This window comes from Gekko japonicus, unplaced genomic scaffold (assembly GCF_001447785.1).
Source record: "Gekko japonicus isolate JY-2015 unplaced genomic scaffold, Gekko_japonicus_V1.1 scaffold5542, whole genome shotgun sequence".
Classification (NCBI taxonomy): domain Eukaryota; kingdom Metazoa; phylum Chordata; class Lepidosauria; order Squamata; family Gekkonidae; genus Gekko; species Gekko japonicus.
Genome location: NW_015161583.1, coordinates 13,384 through 29,083, shown reverse-complemented (window position 1 = coordinate 29,083; position 15,700 = coordinate 13,384). Strand labels below are relative to the sequence as shown.

At 49.3% G+C, this 15,700-nt stretch overlaps 1 protein-coding gene across 1 annotated transcript in view; it reads left to right on the top strand.

Annotated features, from left to right (window-relative positions):
* LOC107125866 (HLA class II histocompatibility antigen, DRB1-4 beta chain-like) overlaps positions 1-15,462 on the top strand; it is a 15,884-nt gene extending 422 nt beyond the window's left edge. The window contains exons 2-5 of the mRNA XM_015429329.1: positions 9,090-9,371; positions 12,380-12,661; positions 14,283-14,396; positions 15,452-15,462. Of these exons, the coding sequence (XP_015284815.1) occupies positions 9,090-9,371; positions 12,380-12,661; positions 14,283-14,396; positions 15,452-15,462 (689 nt within the window). The remainder of the gene's footprint in view (positions 1-9,089; positions 9,372-12,379; positions 12,662-14,282; positions 14,397-15,451) is intronic.
* Positions 15,463-15,700: the final 238 nt, after the last annotated feature.

Below are 15,700 nucleotides of genomic sequence, written 5' to 3'. Positions count from 1 at the left end.
CCCCTCGGGGCTGGAGGGGGTCAGAGGCGAGGCGAGTCCCCCGTTTGGCTCCCCCCCCCCCCAGTCCTTGTTAAGGTGAAAATTCCCTGAGCGGTGGGCGAGGGGGGGTCCCCGGAGGATCTCTCCCTCTCCAGGCCGGGCGAGGTGGATGCCAAAATGGAAACCAACCAACCAGACCAGACCAATTAAAAGGTCCTTCTGGATAAGGGGCAGAGTGGGGGCACCTTCAGCTCCATCAGCCTGTCTCAAGCCTCGATGCCCGGCACCAGCCCAACCTGTGTGGTGGGGGCTCTTGTGCCCGGGTGCCCTCTGGCTCTGGGTGCCACCTGCGCAGGTTCAGCCTGAAGGGCCCCCAGACCCGCCCCCCCTTCCTGGCGCACCCCTGGAAGCGCCCCTCCCGTTTCTTTATTGATATCTGTCTATTTGTCCTCCGCCTTCCTTGCTAAGACTCCAGGTGGGTCACCCACGTTTTAATTGATGCAGTAGAAGAAGAAGAGATTGGATTTATACCCCGCCCTTCAGTACCCAAAGGAGTCTCAGAGCGGCTTACAAACTCCTTTTCCCTTTCCCTCCCCACAACAGACACCCTGTGAGCAATGTTCCCTCTAAGCTGTGGAGTCTTGTGAGCAGAAATTTTTCTTTGTGAGCTACTGGCATTAAAGTTGTGAGGGAGCAATTTGACTACTGCCTCAATCACTTTGCTCTGGAGCCCTCCTTCCTGAGCTAAGACAAAAATGGGTGAGCTGGAGACTAAAGAACTGTGAGATAGCTCACACTCACTCAGCTTAGAGGGAACACTGCCTGCGAGGTCGGTGGGGCTGAGAGAGCTCTCTAGAGAACTGCTCTTTTTCAAGGACAGCTCTTGTCAGAGCTACGGCTTGCCCAGGGTCATCCAGCCAGGTGCAAGTGGAGGAGTGGAGAATCAGACCCGGTTCTCCCAGATTAGAGTCCCCGCACTTAACCACTACACCAAACTGGCTCCCAGGCTACACCATCTCAGGCCAGACAAATAAATATATATAAGCCTGTCTTGGTTTTGGGACATATCAACTAGGCAAAGTCTGAGTCCAGGGGCACCTGTAAGGCCAACAAAGTTTGATTCAGAGTGTACGCTTTCGTGTGCGAGCACACTTTCACTGGATCGGGAAGAAGTGTGCTTGGACACGGAAGCTTATCCTTTGAATAAAACTTTGCTGGACTTAAAGGTGCCCCCCTGGATTCAAACTCTGGTCCGCTGCTTCAGACCAACATGGCTACCCACCCAAATCTGGACCACCCAAAGCTAGAAAACAATGTTGCAGGAAGAAGATAATGAATGGTGCCCTAGACGACGCCCCTCGCTCCTCTGGAAAAGCATCCTCAGGAACCATTCCGTTTGACTTTTTCTGTGGAATGATAGAAGTGCTGGGAGCCCTCCAGCCCACCAGGTGGAGCCGCAGCGGAGAAGGCTCCGGTAGGCACAGTTGTGGAGCTTACCAGGGGTCATTTTGTAGAAAAGGAGGTGCAGGAGCTCATTAGCATAACATTAATGAGAGGGGGGCAACTGTGGAATTCATCCCCCTCCCAAACTCATCCATTCGCCTGTCTCTTTCTGAAATTATAGTCCAGTAGCACCTTTAAGACCAACAAAGTTTTGTTCTGAGTACAAGCTTTCGTGTGCATGGACGAAGATGGATCCGAAGAAGCGTGCGTGTGTAACTGCTACTTAATTCAAGGAGCAATATCAAATAAATATGGGTTTTTTCTTTTTAATTAAAGTACTGAGAGAGGTCACGTCTAGGACAGTGTGGTCCCACCTAAGTTGTGAGTGACCCTTGCTTTTTATGACACTGACAATAGCCAAACGTCAAAAGTCATAGTACTTGGAGAAAGCAAATACAACCAGAATCCACATTTGTTGGAGACTTCTTTATGAAAAGTTGCAATTCAGCAGAGTTAAAAATACCTTAGCGTTACCAGAGTGCAATAATCAGACCCAGAGTCCATGTGTGTTTAAAAATATAAAAGTTTACTACATTTCTAGCATAGGGAAAGGTAACTGGGAGAAAATAACAAACAGAGCTATTCCCTACATCTTCACTCTACAAAGTACAAGACTAGAAGAGGCAATGGCTACTCTCACACACGTTTCTTCAAACCAGCAAACAAAGAGGGGAAGAGGAGCCATAAAATGCAAACACCTTGACACTTTGCTTCCAATCAAGTTACCAGAGCAGGGATGCTTTTCGGGGCTTGCAGAACTAGGCTAGCATTGGCTTATGCAAATACATGTGATTTCCTGTAACAACAAAACAGACATTTAACCCAATACACACTGAGTGTTTTTATCTTGAAATACCCAACACTCCTTCTCAAGTTAAAACACGAAAGTCATGCAAATATAAACATTCACGAAGAGTCTCAAAACGTTGCTTGTCAAGCGGCTTGGTCAGGACGTCAGCAATCATCTGGTCAGTAGAACAGTATCTCAGTTCAATCAACTTTTGGTCTTGCAGCTCTTTCACATAGTGACACTTGAGTGCAATGGTCTTGTTTCTAGATTTGGTGCCTTCTCCTTTGCAGATAGCAATACAGGCTTGATTGTCCTCAAAAAGTATTATTGGCTTTGGTTCATCTATGCCGAAGTCCTTCAATAGATGTATGATCCAGTAGAGTTCATAGCTTGCGGTTTGTGCTGATACACATTCAGCTTCTCCAGTAGACATGGCTACAATGCTTTGCTTTTGACTAGTCCAAGTAATTAAACTGTCTCCATAGTAGAACAAGTATCCACTTGTAGATTTTCCATCAGGTGAGGCTTTGTCCCAGTTGGCATCCATGTATCCAGTCAGTCTGGGTTCAACACAAGTTGAAATCTTAAGTTTGTAATCCAAAGTTCCTTTCAGGTATCTTGCAATTCTCTTAATAGCTTTCCAGTCATGCTCATTAGGTGAACTGGTCTTTCTGCACAAAAGTCCAACAGCTGAAGTAATGTCTGGACGACAGATTGTGCTCAAATACAATAATTTTCCAATTGCAGATCTGTACTCATGATTGTCTTTTAGTGGTTTACCTTCAGTAAGCTTGGGATAGTCCTTATCCATTGGAGTGCTTACAATTGCAGAATCTTTCATTCCTACAGATTCAATAAAGTCCATGATCTTTTGCTTTTGGCTCAAAAGAAAACTTCCATCATCAGTCCTTTCAATTTGTATTCCAAGATAGTATTGTACAGTTCCTAACTGTTTCACTTCAACTTCCTTGTTTAGTCCATCAGCAATTTCTTGTACATCACTTTGATTTTGACAGCAAATAATCAAATCATCAACATAAATTAGTATGTATTGATACTTTCCATTTTTAAGTCTTGTGAACAAGCAAGGTTCTGCTATTCCTTGTTTAAAGTTCTGTTTACGTAGCAGTTTAGTCAGCTTCTCGTTCCAGGCTTTGGCTGCTTGTTTTAGTCCATAGACACTCTTGTTGAGTTTACACACTAGGCCTTCTTGTCCTTCTGTTGAGAATCCCTCTGGTTGTTGCATATAGATTTCTTCATCCAGGTCTCCGTTGAGGAAGGCTGTTTTGATATCCAAATGTTCAACGTGCATGCCCCTTGAGGCTGCTATGCTCAAAAGTGTCCTGAAGGATGTGTAGCTCACAACAGGTGCAAAGGTTTCCGAGAAATCGATTCCATATTTCTGTGAAAATCCTTTCGCGACTAGACGGGCTTTGTATTTGTCTATTTTGCCATCAGCCAGTTTCAGGGTTTAGGATTCTGTACCCTTTTCCACCAGAGGCATATCCGACTAGGATACCGGTCTCTGTTCTTGGATCAAGCTTGCCCCTTCTCTCCTTTGGTATATGCGCATAGGCTTTTGATACAAAGGCTCTTATATGTTTAAGTCCAGGCATTTTGTTATGCCATAATTCAAAAGGGCTTTTATTAGTAGCTTTAGACGGAACTCTGTTATGCAGATAAATGGCAGTGTGGACTGCTTCTGCCCAGTAAGATTCTGAAAGTCCAGATTGCATTAGCATAGAACGCGCCATTTCTTGTATGGTGCGGTTTAAGCGTGCTGCTGTTCCATTTTGTTGGGGCGAATAAGGAACTGTTGTCTTATGTTCAATTCCTTCTTGTTCCATGAATCTTTGGAACTCACTGCCGCAGTACTCTGTACCATTATCAGTGAACAACACTTCTGGCGCCTTGCCAAATTTGTTTTTAACAACAGACACATAGTATTTAAACTTGTCAAGCACCTCATCTTTGCTTCTAAGCAGGTAGGTATAAACATATCTGGTTTTTGCTTCCAGAAAACTGACAAAGTATCTGTTCCCTCCAGCAGATTCCCGTATAGGTCCAACTAAATCAGAGTAGACACACTCTAGAAGCTTAGTGTTGGAGTCATGAGGTCTAGTTTTGTAAGAGGGAGCTGTGCCTTTAGATTTTAGACAAATATCACAGCCATCTCTCATGAGCTCACACTCTGCTGCTTCAATATTGCATTCCTTCAACAACTGTTGAACACTCTTTAAATTCCTATGAGCGAACTTTACATGCCAGGCAAACAAACAGTCTTTATGATTGCATTCAGCTGATCTGGTTTGGTATACTATTCCATCAGCTTCACTGTCATCATCCTCAAAAACAGCATCAACAATGGGTCTCAGGTAATGAAAGCCATTGTTTGTTTCTAGCATCACATTAAATCCACTTTCACTCCATATTTTTCCATGGCTTGGTCTGAGATCAACATTACTACCACTTTGCATTATTCTCCTTGTGGATATCAGATTAGTGGTGGCATTAGGGATCAAAACACAATCTTTGAGTGTAAGTTCAACAACTTGATTATCAGAGTTCAAACCGTACACTTTGACAGATCCAGACCCTGTGACTGAAAGGTTTTCACCTGCAGCTCCTTGAAGAGCAGGCTTGCAATTTCTATCCAAGTCAGTGAACCACTTTTCACCATTAAACACATGATAAACGGTTCCACTATCAACTAGAATTAGATTATCATCCGTGTCACACATTCCAGTGACAGTCAATGCATGCATATTGCTCTCTTGTTTCACAGCATCTGCTTTCTGAGGCTGCTTCTCTCTGACAGCAAACACATTCCGTCTATCAGCCTGACCATTTGCCTTTCCTTGGCTACGCCCCCTAGGGGTTCCTGTTTCAGAGCGGTTAGACTGAGCGCGGTCACTTTTGGCGGGACGCCTCTGATCCCTTTGTGCTTCCAAATCCTTTGATCTGGGCGAACTCTCTGACTGACAATGGCGGGCAAAATGGCCCATCAGCCCACAGCGAAAACACTTTACATTTCTCTTGTCATTCTTCCTTTCACAATCAGATTTAATACTTAAAACAGACAAGTCACTTTTAACTTTAGAGACTTCTCTTCTGTGCCCCTCTGCCTTTAAGTAATCTAGTACATGGGGCAGAGTTAGGTTCAAAGACGCCTTGAGGGCGGCAACCTCGTGTGCATAATCTTTGTTTAAAGAACCAAGAATTATTGAGATTAAAGACTTATCAGACGGCTGTTCACCAATGTCTTTTAGAGAGTCGTATGTTTCCATTACAAAATTTAAATGCTCTAGTAAAGACTGGCCATCACGCATACGTGCATTTAAAAGCTTTTGATGGAGAAACACATAATTAGCATCAGTCTTTGAAGAATAAGTGAGCTCCAACTTATGCAACATCTCTTTCGCCGTCTTGCATTTTAGCATTTCCATATTGTCCCTTGGGGAAATTGATCCCATGATAAGGGCCATCGCCAGACCATCATTTGCATTATATTTATTCAAAGCATTCCCACCCTCGGGGGGGTCAGCATCAATTACAGAAAGGGCCATATGCGATTGAAGAACATTTCTAAGGCATCTACGCCACCAGACATAATTATGATGGTCCAGAACCGGGAGATTAAAAAATGCTAAATTCTTGTTAGCTTGCATTTTGTCTAATTGTAATACTCAGCCAAATGTAGAACGTAGAGAGGAAGACTGGCGATCCTTTGATGCGCGCGAGGCTCCAAGCCTTTTCAGCAGCGGCTGGCAGGAAATGGCTCACCCTCTCCTCCGTTCGTTGAGCTTGCTTCAGGTCGCGGGGAAAAAGGTTATCCAAGTCAAACGCCACAGGAATTCTCTCCGGCTTGAAGACACACACGTTCAGTGTGATCCCACAGGCTCTTGAATAAAACTCAGGAACGTTGCTTGAGCACCATTAATCCAATTGCGATTTTTAAAAGTAAAAGTTTTATACCTTAGAAAAAATCCTAACACACATGAGTTGCTTTTCTCTGGTCTATTTCTGGCACTCACTCTGCATTTGCACAGCAAGAAGCTTCACTGGCGCCCATAACCATTTGTTGGAAACTTCTTTATGAAAAGTTGCCAATTCAGCAGAGTTAAAAATACCTTAGCGTTACCAGAGTGCAATAATCAGACCCAGAGTCCATGTGTGTTTAAAAATATAAAAGTTTACTACATTTCTAGCATTTCTAACTGGGAGAAAATAACAAACAGAGCTATTCCCTACATCTTCACTCTACAAAGTACAAGACTAAAAGAGGCAATGGCTACTCTCACACACGTTTCTTCAAACCAGCAAACAAAGAGGGGAAGAGGAGCCATAAAATGCAAACACCTTGACACTTTGCTTCCTATCAAGTTACCAGAGCAGGGATGCTTTTCGGGGCTTGCAGAACTAGGCTAGCATTGGCTTATGCAAATACATGTGATTTCCTGTAACAACAAAACAGACATTTAACCCAATACACACTGAGTGTTTTTATCTTGAAATACCCAACAACATGCAACCATTCAGGCCTGTTGTGTTTGAGCAGATGGGGGCGGGGGGGGGGCTCTGTCTTTCTGACTTCTGACTGGCCCGTCCCTTGGGGACGCACCAGCTGGCAGCTCTGCTCTGCGTTGGGATGGCGTCCGTTCTTGAAAGGAGCTTCTGGGATCTCTAAAATATGAACATGCCGTTTTATAGAACGGAGAACTTCTGAGGCGAGACGGCTTCTGCCAGCAGCATCTGCCCTGCCAATTCCCTCTGGGGAAAATCCATATAGCATTCCTTTCAAATATTCACAACAGCAATCAAAATACAGACTGACAGCCGACTAACATAAGCACAACCCCCCCCCCCCTTCCAGTAATCAGTGTACAACATTCTCATACCGAAAGTATGAATTCGCAGTTTTCTAGAAAGGAGACCCTCTGAGCCGAGAGGTCTTCTGCCTGCGGCTTCTGCCCCCCCTCCCTCCGGAGGACTTGTGCTTCCCCCTCCCATTCTAAGGAATACCTTTAGGTTCCCTGCTAATACCCCCAACTCTTTAGCTCAACTCTGCTGTATGCTTTATCTTAGTTACTGATGCATCTTGACTCTAATCAGCTCTTCCTGGTAACCGATCCCCCCCACACACCTGCATGTAGTATCTGTGGAAACCTGTTTCTTTCTTTCTTTTTTGTTAAAGTGGAAACCTATTTCAATGTATGTGGAGAAGAGTGCGCACGCTGGGTCTCTGTTCTGGCATGTCCCCAGGGCTGAGCGCGGTTTGTCTTGGGGGTGCCGCTGGACTCCAGCTTCAGTCTCACATACCTCTTTGTTAACTCTTGCGTTTCCCTGCCAATTTGCTGCCATCCATGGATCTTATCGAGTGTCAGCTCTGCAGGTGTGCACCTGGACTCTGTGTGGCCCCCCCTAATGGCTTCCCCCACCCTCTTTTTTTCTTGTAACTGGCTTTTGAGCTTTCCTTCCAATCTGCCTGAAGTAGAGCCTGTGAGATGGAGCTCTTCCACCAACGGGCTTTTGGTTGGTGCTTGGGGTGGGGGGTCAACAGTGCGAGGGGCTTCTGGTGTCCTGGCCCCACTGGTGGACCTCCTGATGGCACTGGTATTTCTGGCCACTGTGTGATACAGAGTGTTGGACTGGATGGGCCACTGGCTTGATCCAACATTGGCATCTCTTATGTTCTTATGAGGCAGCGGGTGTCCCCCTCCTTCTGCCCCCCCATCAGTGGCCTAGATCCTCACAAGCCTTCATATTTGAATGCCATCTTAAGCACTACGATATCTGGTTTCCACTAGCGTTGACATGGTTTTTGCTAGAGTTGACAGGGTACCTCGGAGTGATCGTATTTTATACTGTTGCTCTTAATCTGGTTTTAATTGGTACTGTGTTTTATATTGTTGGAACCCGCCCTGAACCCGCAGGGAGGGAGGGAGGGAGGGATATAAAGAGAAAGAAAGAAAGAAAGAAAGAAAGAAAGAAAGAAAGAAAGAAAGAAAGAAAGAAAGAAAGAAAGAGTGCTTTGCACACAAAAGCTTTCAGTTCCACTTTGTTGGCCTTCAAGGTTGCCCTGGGCTTAAGCTTTGTGCTTGAGCTCAGGGTTACTCCGTCCTGCACTTGAAATCGTCTCCCCCCAGAATCCGAGGGGCCCACCTGCGCTCCCTCTAAGCTGTGGAGTCTTGTGGGCAAAAATCCCACTTGGTGCGCCCCTGGCATTAGAGTTGTGAGCGAGTGATCTGGCTGCGGTTGGGCCCTCCTTCCTGAGCCGAGGCAAAAATGTGTGCACCAGGGGCTGAAAAACAGTGAGCTGGCTCACACTCACGCAGCTTAGAGGGACCACTAGTAGCCCCTCCCCCCGCCCCCCCCCCGGACTTCGGCTTCGCCCCTGTGCTATTTGGGCAAAGTCAAATATGACTGAGGGTTGCATGCAGCTTTGAGCATTAACAGAAGTGATAGAAATGTCTGTTTCTGCTGAGAAAGTTGTCCAGATATGCAGTAAAGAATACCATTTGCTTACTGGGGGCAAGACATCTCCCACCTCACACTCCAAGTGCCCACTGCTGCTTCAAAATCAGGTGGGAGGGGAAAAATTAACATGCCTTCAGTGCAGAAGTGTTACATCACTTCCAGGGAAAAATCCAGAAATGACATCATGCTACTCTAGGAATCACTGGAGACTCTATGGTTTTATAACAGAGTTTTGGTGAGTCCTAGAGCAGTAGGATGCGGCCTCTGGGGGGGGGGGGAGAGGAGGAGGAGCCCCGGAGTGACTCCCTTCTTCTCGCCCGCCCCGTCTCTGTCCCCGCAGCCGCGCACTTCCTGGTCCAGTGGAAGCCGGAGTGCCACTTCGCCGACGGGACGCGCGGGGAGGTCCGCTACCTGGACACGTTGCTCTACGGGCGGGAGGAGTTCGCGCGCTTCGACAGCCGCCGCGGAGAGTTCGAGGCCCTCACCCCGATGGCCGAGCCCGACGTGCGCGCCTGGAACAGCGAGAAGGAGCGGGTGGACTCCGAGCGGGCCCAGGTGGACGCCTTCTGCCGCTACAACTACGGGGTCGAAGAGGGACGGGGCATCACCCTCACCAGGAAAGGTGAGCGCGGGGCAATCGAAAGCAACCCCCCCCCCCCCCAATCTTCCCTCCCTCCGAGGAGGGTTTCCTTCCCCGTAGCTAGGAATTTCTAATTGGGGGGGATTTCAAATTCTTGGGGGGCACGAGCTAATTAATTAAAGTTAATTTACTTAAAGTTGAAGATCTTGGGCCACCCAGACGGAGTCTTTACTCCTCTGCTCTTCCCATGGCATAGGTCGCCAGCAGCGGTCATGTGAAGCAGCCCAGCTTCAGTCTCAGGAACAATGGGCCAAGCAGATCCTAGCCCACACCAATTGGAGGCCTAGACTCCGAGAGTATAATGACCAATCACTTGTGTGCGGGTGTGTTTTGGGTGTGGGATTGTTGCACACATAAACCGGCCTGCCAGCCGGTTGGAGTTGTATTGTTCCGAACTAATTAAAAGTATGAGAGCTGAAATCGCTAGCAAGTCTCAGTACTTTTCAATTTATTTATTTAACATTTACCCTGCCCTCCCCGCCAAGGCGGGCTCAGGGCGGCGTCCAGAAACTGATAAAGGGTATACATTTTACAATGAATGAAACACAATAAATCATTTGAAACACAGACAAATCAATTTAAAACATCACCTTGATGGTGATAAGAGTATAGGGCAGTTAAAGGACACATTCAGCGGTGCCATCGCGCTCAGTCGTGTTGGATCGGAGTTCACGCCGGGCGCTGCTGGTAAGACGCCGCTCCTAGCGGAATGCCCGCCTAAAGAGCTCTGTTTTCACGGGGCCTGCGGAACTGTGAAAGGTCCCGCAGGGCCCTGATGTCCTCTGGGACAGGAAGCTCGTTCCAATAGGACGGAGCTACAAAGGAGGAAGCCCTGGCCCTGGTTGCTGTCAACCTGGCTTCCTTTGGGCCAGGGAGGTCCAGGCGGTTTTGGGACCCTGATTGCAGTGCTCTCTGGGGAAAATGCGGGGAAAGGCGGTCCCTCAGGTAGGCATCCCCAGGCACCGACCCTCTGCACCCCCTCCTGCACCCGCTGGCCCTCACCTGCTTGCTGGGGTGGCCGCGCAGGCTTCCTGTTGGGATTCCTTTTGAGTAAATCAGCAGAGTATTAAGAGACTGAGTCCATGGTGTGTTTTAAAACATAAAAGTTTACTGTAAACCTAACATGGGGAAAAGGTACACAGGATATAACATAACAAAGAGCTAAATATGGCTACATCCTTACAGCTAGAAGGTAAAACGGAAAGAGATGGCGTCTTCTTCACAGTTAGAACAAAGAGCCGGAGGAGAAGCCAATATGCTAAATACTTGACACCTTGGTTTCCAGTCAGACTAGCACATTAGCTCCAAAGTTCCCGGGCATCCTATTGTCTAAACAGATTGGTTACAAACAAACATGTGACTTAACAAACAGCATTAACCCTGTAAATACTGAAGTGTTTTGACTTGTAACACCCAACACTTCCCCCGGCTGCTGAAGAGGTCCTCGAGGAGGTGCAGGTTGAGGCCGAAGTCCCTTGGCCTGCTGCCCGTCGTCCAGAGGCTGCAGCACGAGTGCCCACGGACACGCTGCACTGGGAGCGGCCTCCAGTTGAAGTTGCGGAGCGGGTGGAAGGGGTGGTGGCGCGCTGTGTACCCCTGGGATTAGGCCCAGGCCGGCTGCTGGAGAGATGGGTGAGCAGCCCTTTGGTGCCTCGCCCGCCACGCTCGGGTCCTCGGCCACAGCGCCCGCCTCCGGATCCCAGCTTTGGGTGGAGGGCAAAGGAGACTGCGATGCCCTGTTCCTCCACTGTCAATCCACATTCCCAACGGCGTGCACAAGGTGACCGGTGCTTCCCTAAGCCGAGCAGTTAAGCAGAGCTCCGGCTTAGGGTGGGAAGCCCTGCTGCTTTACTAGGGAGGACCAAACCGTGAGGGGCCCCGACGGGTGGTGTAGACGCTTCTCCTCTAGCCATTTAGCTATGGGGGAAGGCAAGAAGAGGCAGCAGATGGAAGGTCATGGGGCCTTTGAAATAAATCAGGGGGCCGGGCCCCAAAATGAGCCAGTGTAGCTATGGGAATTCTCATCTCACTGCCCGACAACCCGGCCAGGTCTCCTTCTCAGTTCTTATGTCTGTGTGAAACGAACCGCTTCCGGCACAGGCTCAGACTCAGTTCTTCAACTCAGTTCTTCCTCAGAGCAGATATGCAACAGTTGAAGGTACAGGATCGTCTCTCTTCACACAAACCAGGGGATAAATTTTATTAGCTGGGTGCTGAGAGAGAGGGAAATAGAATGTTTGGAGAGATCCCTAGCTGGAGCCGCCCAGTCAGAATGCTTGGAGCTGCCTGTCACTCAAAGCTCTCCATTCTTGTGGACGTTTAACTCTTCACCTCTTGAGTCCTGTTTTAAGGGCTGCCGATCACAGATGTCCACAGGAATAAACAGCTTTAAAGGGGGATTAGATAGATCCCTGGAGGATGTCTATCAATAGCTAATAGCCAGGGGAACCTCCACATTCAGAGGCAGTCAACCTCTGCATCCCAGAGCCAGGAGGCAACATCAGGGGAAGGCCTAGTTTGGCCTGTGTCACATTCATGATAGTCCTATGGGATAGGTATGTATGTCAGCAGCTATCGGTCCAAGAAAGGTGTATATATGCAGCAGCAGCAACTGCAAGTTCCCCCCTATCAACAGGGCCTTCCAGAGAGTTCACACTGACTCCGCAGGTCAGTTCTGGGAGGCTTCGGGCCCACTGTTATCAGGGATAGAATGCCGGCCTGGATGGATGGGGGTCTGATCCTGCAAAGCAGCTCCTACTGTTTGTGAAAAAGGAGAGGGAGAGAGATGCCTTTGTGTGTTTGTTTATGCAGGGACTGGAAGGTGGATTAGTGGTTTATCGGCTGTGCTGGTGGGTGAGAGAACCCGGGGGGTTGTGTCTTTCAAAATATTGCGGCTGCAGACATGATAACCCCTCCCTCTTCTTGATCTGTGGGTGCTTTTCTGGTTCTCCTGTGTCCCTGAAGTTTCCCCGTGTTTCTCCCTCCTGCAGATCAGCCCATGGTGAAAATCTCTCACACGAAGGCAGGGCCCCTGGCCCACCTCACACTGCTGCTCTGCACCGCGACAGGATATTACCCCTCGGGGGTTCGTTTCAAGTGGCTGAAGAACGGGCAGGAGCAGGCGGAAGGGGTGGGGTACGCGGACGAGATCCAGAATGGAGACTGGACCTTCCTGAACCAGGCGATGCTGGAGACGGTGCCCCAGCGGGGAGACCTCTATGCCTGCCAGGTGGAGCACAGCAGCCTGAAGGAACCCATCACCGTGCAGTGGGGTGAGAGATTCCGGCGGGCTTCCCCGTTTCCCAGGGACCCACAATCCTGCACAGTGGGTGGGAGTTCCAAGGTCGTCCGTCAGCTCTGTGGAGCCTGGAGTTTGAGTGGGCCCAGCAGAGGCTTCCCAGGGAGGATTCTGGCTGGAAGGCCTGGTGTCCGATCAAGTGCTGATCCTGCAAAGACATTCTTATGTGTTTGGCAAGGAAGGTGGAACCGAAACAGGAGGGGGAGAGAAGGGCGAAGAAAGATTTCCGAGGTGTCACTCAGTCCCCGTGGCACATCCTTGCTGTTCACCAGGGATCCCTGAACTGGATTTGTGCATCCTCACATTCAGTGTTCCCTCTAAGCTGTGGAGTCTTGTGAGCAAAAACTCTATTTTGTGAGCTAAGGTTGTGAGCGAGCAATTTGGCTACAGCATAAATTAGTTTGCTCTGGAGCCATCCTTCCTAAGACAAAAATCTGTGAGCTGGAGGCTAAAGAACTGTGAGCTGGCTCACACTAAGAGGGAACACTGCTCAAATTACCCTGAAGACAGAAGAAAGTCTGCGTTCAGTGGCACCTTTGATATCAGCAAAGTTTCATTCACACAGTATAAGCTTTCGCGTGCAAAGATACCTAGTTACATCTGGGTATCTCCCTGTCCTTCCAGTCCCAGTGCTTCACTTTGTTAGTAGGAAGTTGGTTGCCAACCTCCAGGTGGGGGCATGGAGTTCTCCTAGAATCGCAAACGATTTCCAGGCTAGGGAGATAATCCCCCCTGGATAAAACGGCTGTCTTGGAGGATGTGTAGTCTATGGCCTTATAAACTGCTGAGGTTTCTCCCTTCTCCCCCCTCCCCCCAGGCACCTCCCCCAAATTTCCAGGAATCCCCCAACTGAGAGTTGGCAACCCTCATGGGAACACAGCAAAGGGCCTGGGAATGGCCCACAGGACCAAGTCTTTGGGGGAGGACCCCCCCGCGCTCTCTGGGTGGTGGTGCAAGATGTGAATGGGCCCCTCTTAGTTCCGGGACCGCCTCTCCTGTTACAACACCCCCCCAAGCACTCCCATTGGCCTTCATCCAGGGGCCTCTTCCAGGTGCCTGGCCCCAGGAAGGGTCAGTGAGCTGCCACCAGGGGAAGGGCCTTCTCGGTTGTGGCCCCTGCCCTGTGGAATGCGCTCTCAGATGACACCCGGGCCCTGCTGGGATTGTTTAGTTTCCACAGGGCATTAAAGTCTGAATTGCTTAGGTTGGCCTTTGGAGGGTAATCCACACGTTCGGGCTGTTTTTGTTAGTGGTGTGCTGCTAGCCACATATTTTAATAGACTGACTTTTTAATGTTAATATTTTCTATTTGTTATCGGCTTTTATATTGTCTTTATCTTATTTATGTGGCTTTGATGTTCTAAGTCGCCACGAGACCCTCTGGGTGAGCGGTGACTAAAAAAATCTAAAGGACAAACAAGCTTGGGGACCTCACAGCTCAGCCTGGGCTCTGCGGACGGTGAGATCGGATGGAGGGGTGGGCCGTGCCTGTGCTTACCTCACGGACCAACCCTCCCCTTGTGAGAGCTAGAATCTGAGAGGCCCAACCTGACCCTGAGCCATCTTTTCACGCAAATTTCCTCCTCTTTCCTCAGAGCCGCGGTCATCGAACTCTGCCCAGAGCAAAGTGTGGACGGGGGCTGTGGGGGCCGTGCTCGGGGTGGTCTTTGGGGCCGCGGGAGTCTCCTTCTACCTGAAGACCAGGCGAGGTAAGGAGGTGGGAACGGGTGGCTGGTGAGAGAGGAACACGGCAGGGAAGGCGCTGAAGGGGACTTGCCCCCCCCGCAACCTCCCTCCCACCACGTAGGACTTTCCCAGCTTCCGTTCCCCACTGGGGTCCATCTGAACTGGATCCCCCCCTCCCATTAAGAACGAGAGACCTGGGCTTAAGGGCGTAGTGGGGGTCAGTCTTCTTCTCCTTCCTCAGGCAGTTCTGGTTTGGGTTCTGCGTACTAAGCTGGTCTCCTGCTATTAAATCGAGGCCTCCCCCCAACCCAACCCAGTAAAAACAAGAAGTGCGCTTAATGGGTACAAAAGAGTGAACTGGGGTGGAATATATTGCAGAATGCGGGACTCTTGTCGGCTTTTAAAAGAATTATCATAGAGGAGCCAAAGACTGAGAACGGGGTCCTTCTGCACGTCTCCAGGGGTCATCCTGAGGACTAGATGCTTGGTCTGGTTTGGCATTCGAGCTGGACTTCTGGGGGAGGCTCTTCGTGCATATCTTATTCGTCTTATATTCTTGTTAAAAGGAGATGAGACAGATTCCTGGGGGATAAGTCTATCAGTGGCTACTAGCCGTGGTGACTGAGGGGAACTTCCACATTGAGAGGCAGTCGGCCTCTGAATCCCAGAGCCAGGAGGCAACATCAGGGGAAGGCCTCGGCCTCTCTGTCCTGATGGTTGGCCCTCCAGAGGAACTGGCTGGCCACTGTTGTGTGAGTCAGGAGGCTGGACTAGGTGGACCCTCTCTGGTCTGACCCAGCAGGGCTCTTCTGAAATTATTGTGGGGTGGGGGAGTTCATAGTGCCGGAAAACCACAGAAATCAACACCCCTGAAAGGGCTTTGAATGTCTCTCTCTCTTTCTCCGTGGTACCTGCTGTGGTACCTGCTGCAGGTAAGGCCGTCCGTACATCTCCTCCAATAACTTTGTTTTTAATCCTGCTTGGCATGAAGGAACTGGCCAAAGTTTGAAACTGGTTATGTATTTCTTGTGGGCATTCCCTGAACACTTCACGTACAGTATCTCTGTCTTCCTTCCAGCAGCCCTGTGAGGTAGGCCGGTCATGTGATCCCCCTGCCTCGTAGATGGAAGGCGTGGGTGAGAGACTGCCTCGAGGGTGCTTTGGGAGCTCAGGACAGGGTTAAAGTTCAAACCAGCAGCTTCCTCTTTCCGCCATTTTAAGTTCAGGTTTAGGAGAGCTTGTGGACGGAGTTGTCCGTCTCAGGGTAGAAATCCGTCTCCTCCACACGGTCCTTCACCTCCTGCCCCTTCTTCAGCCAGGTGATGCT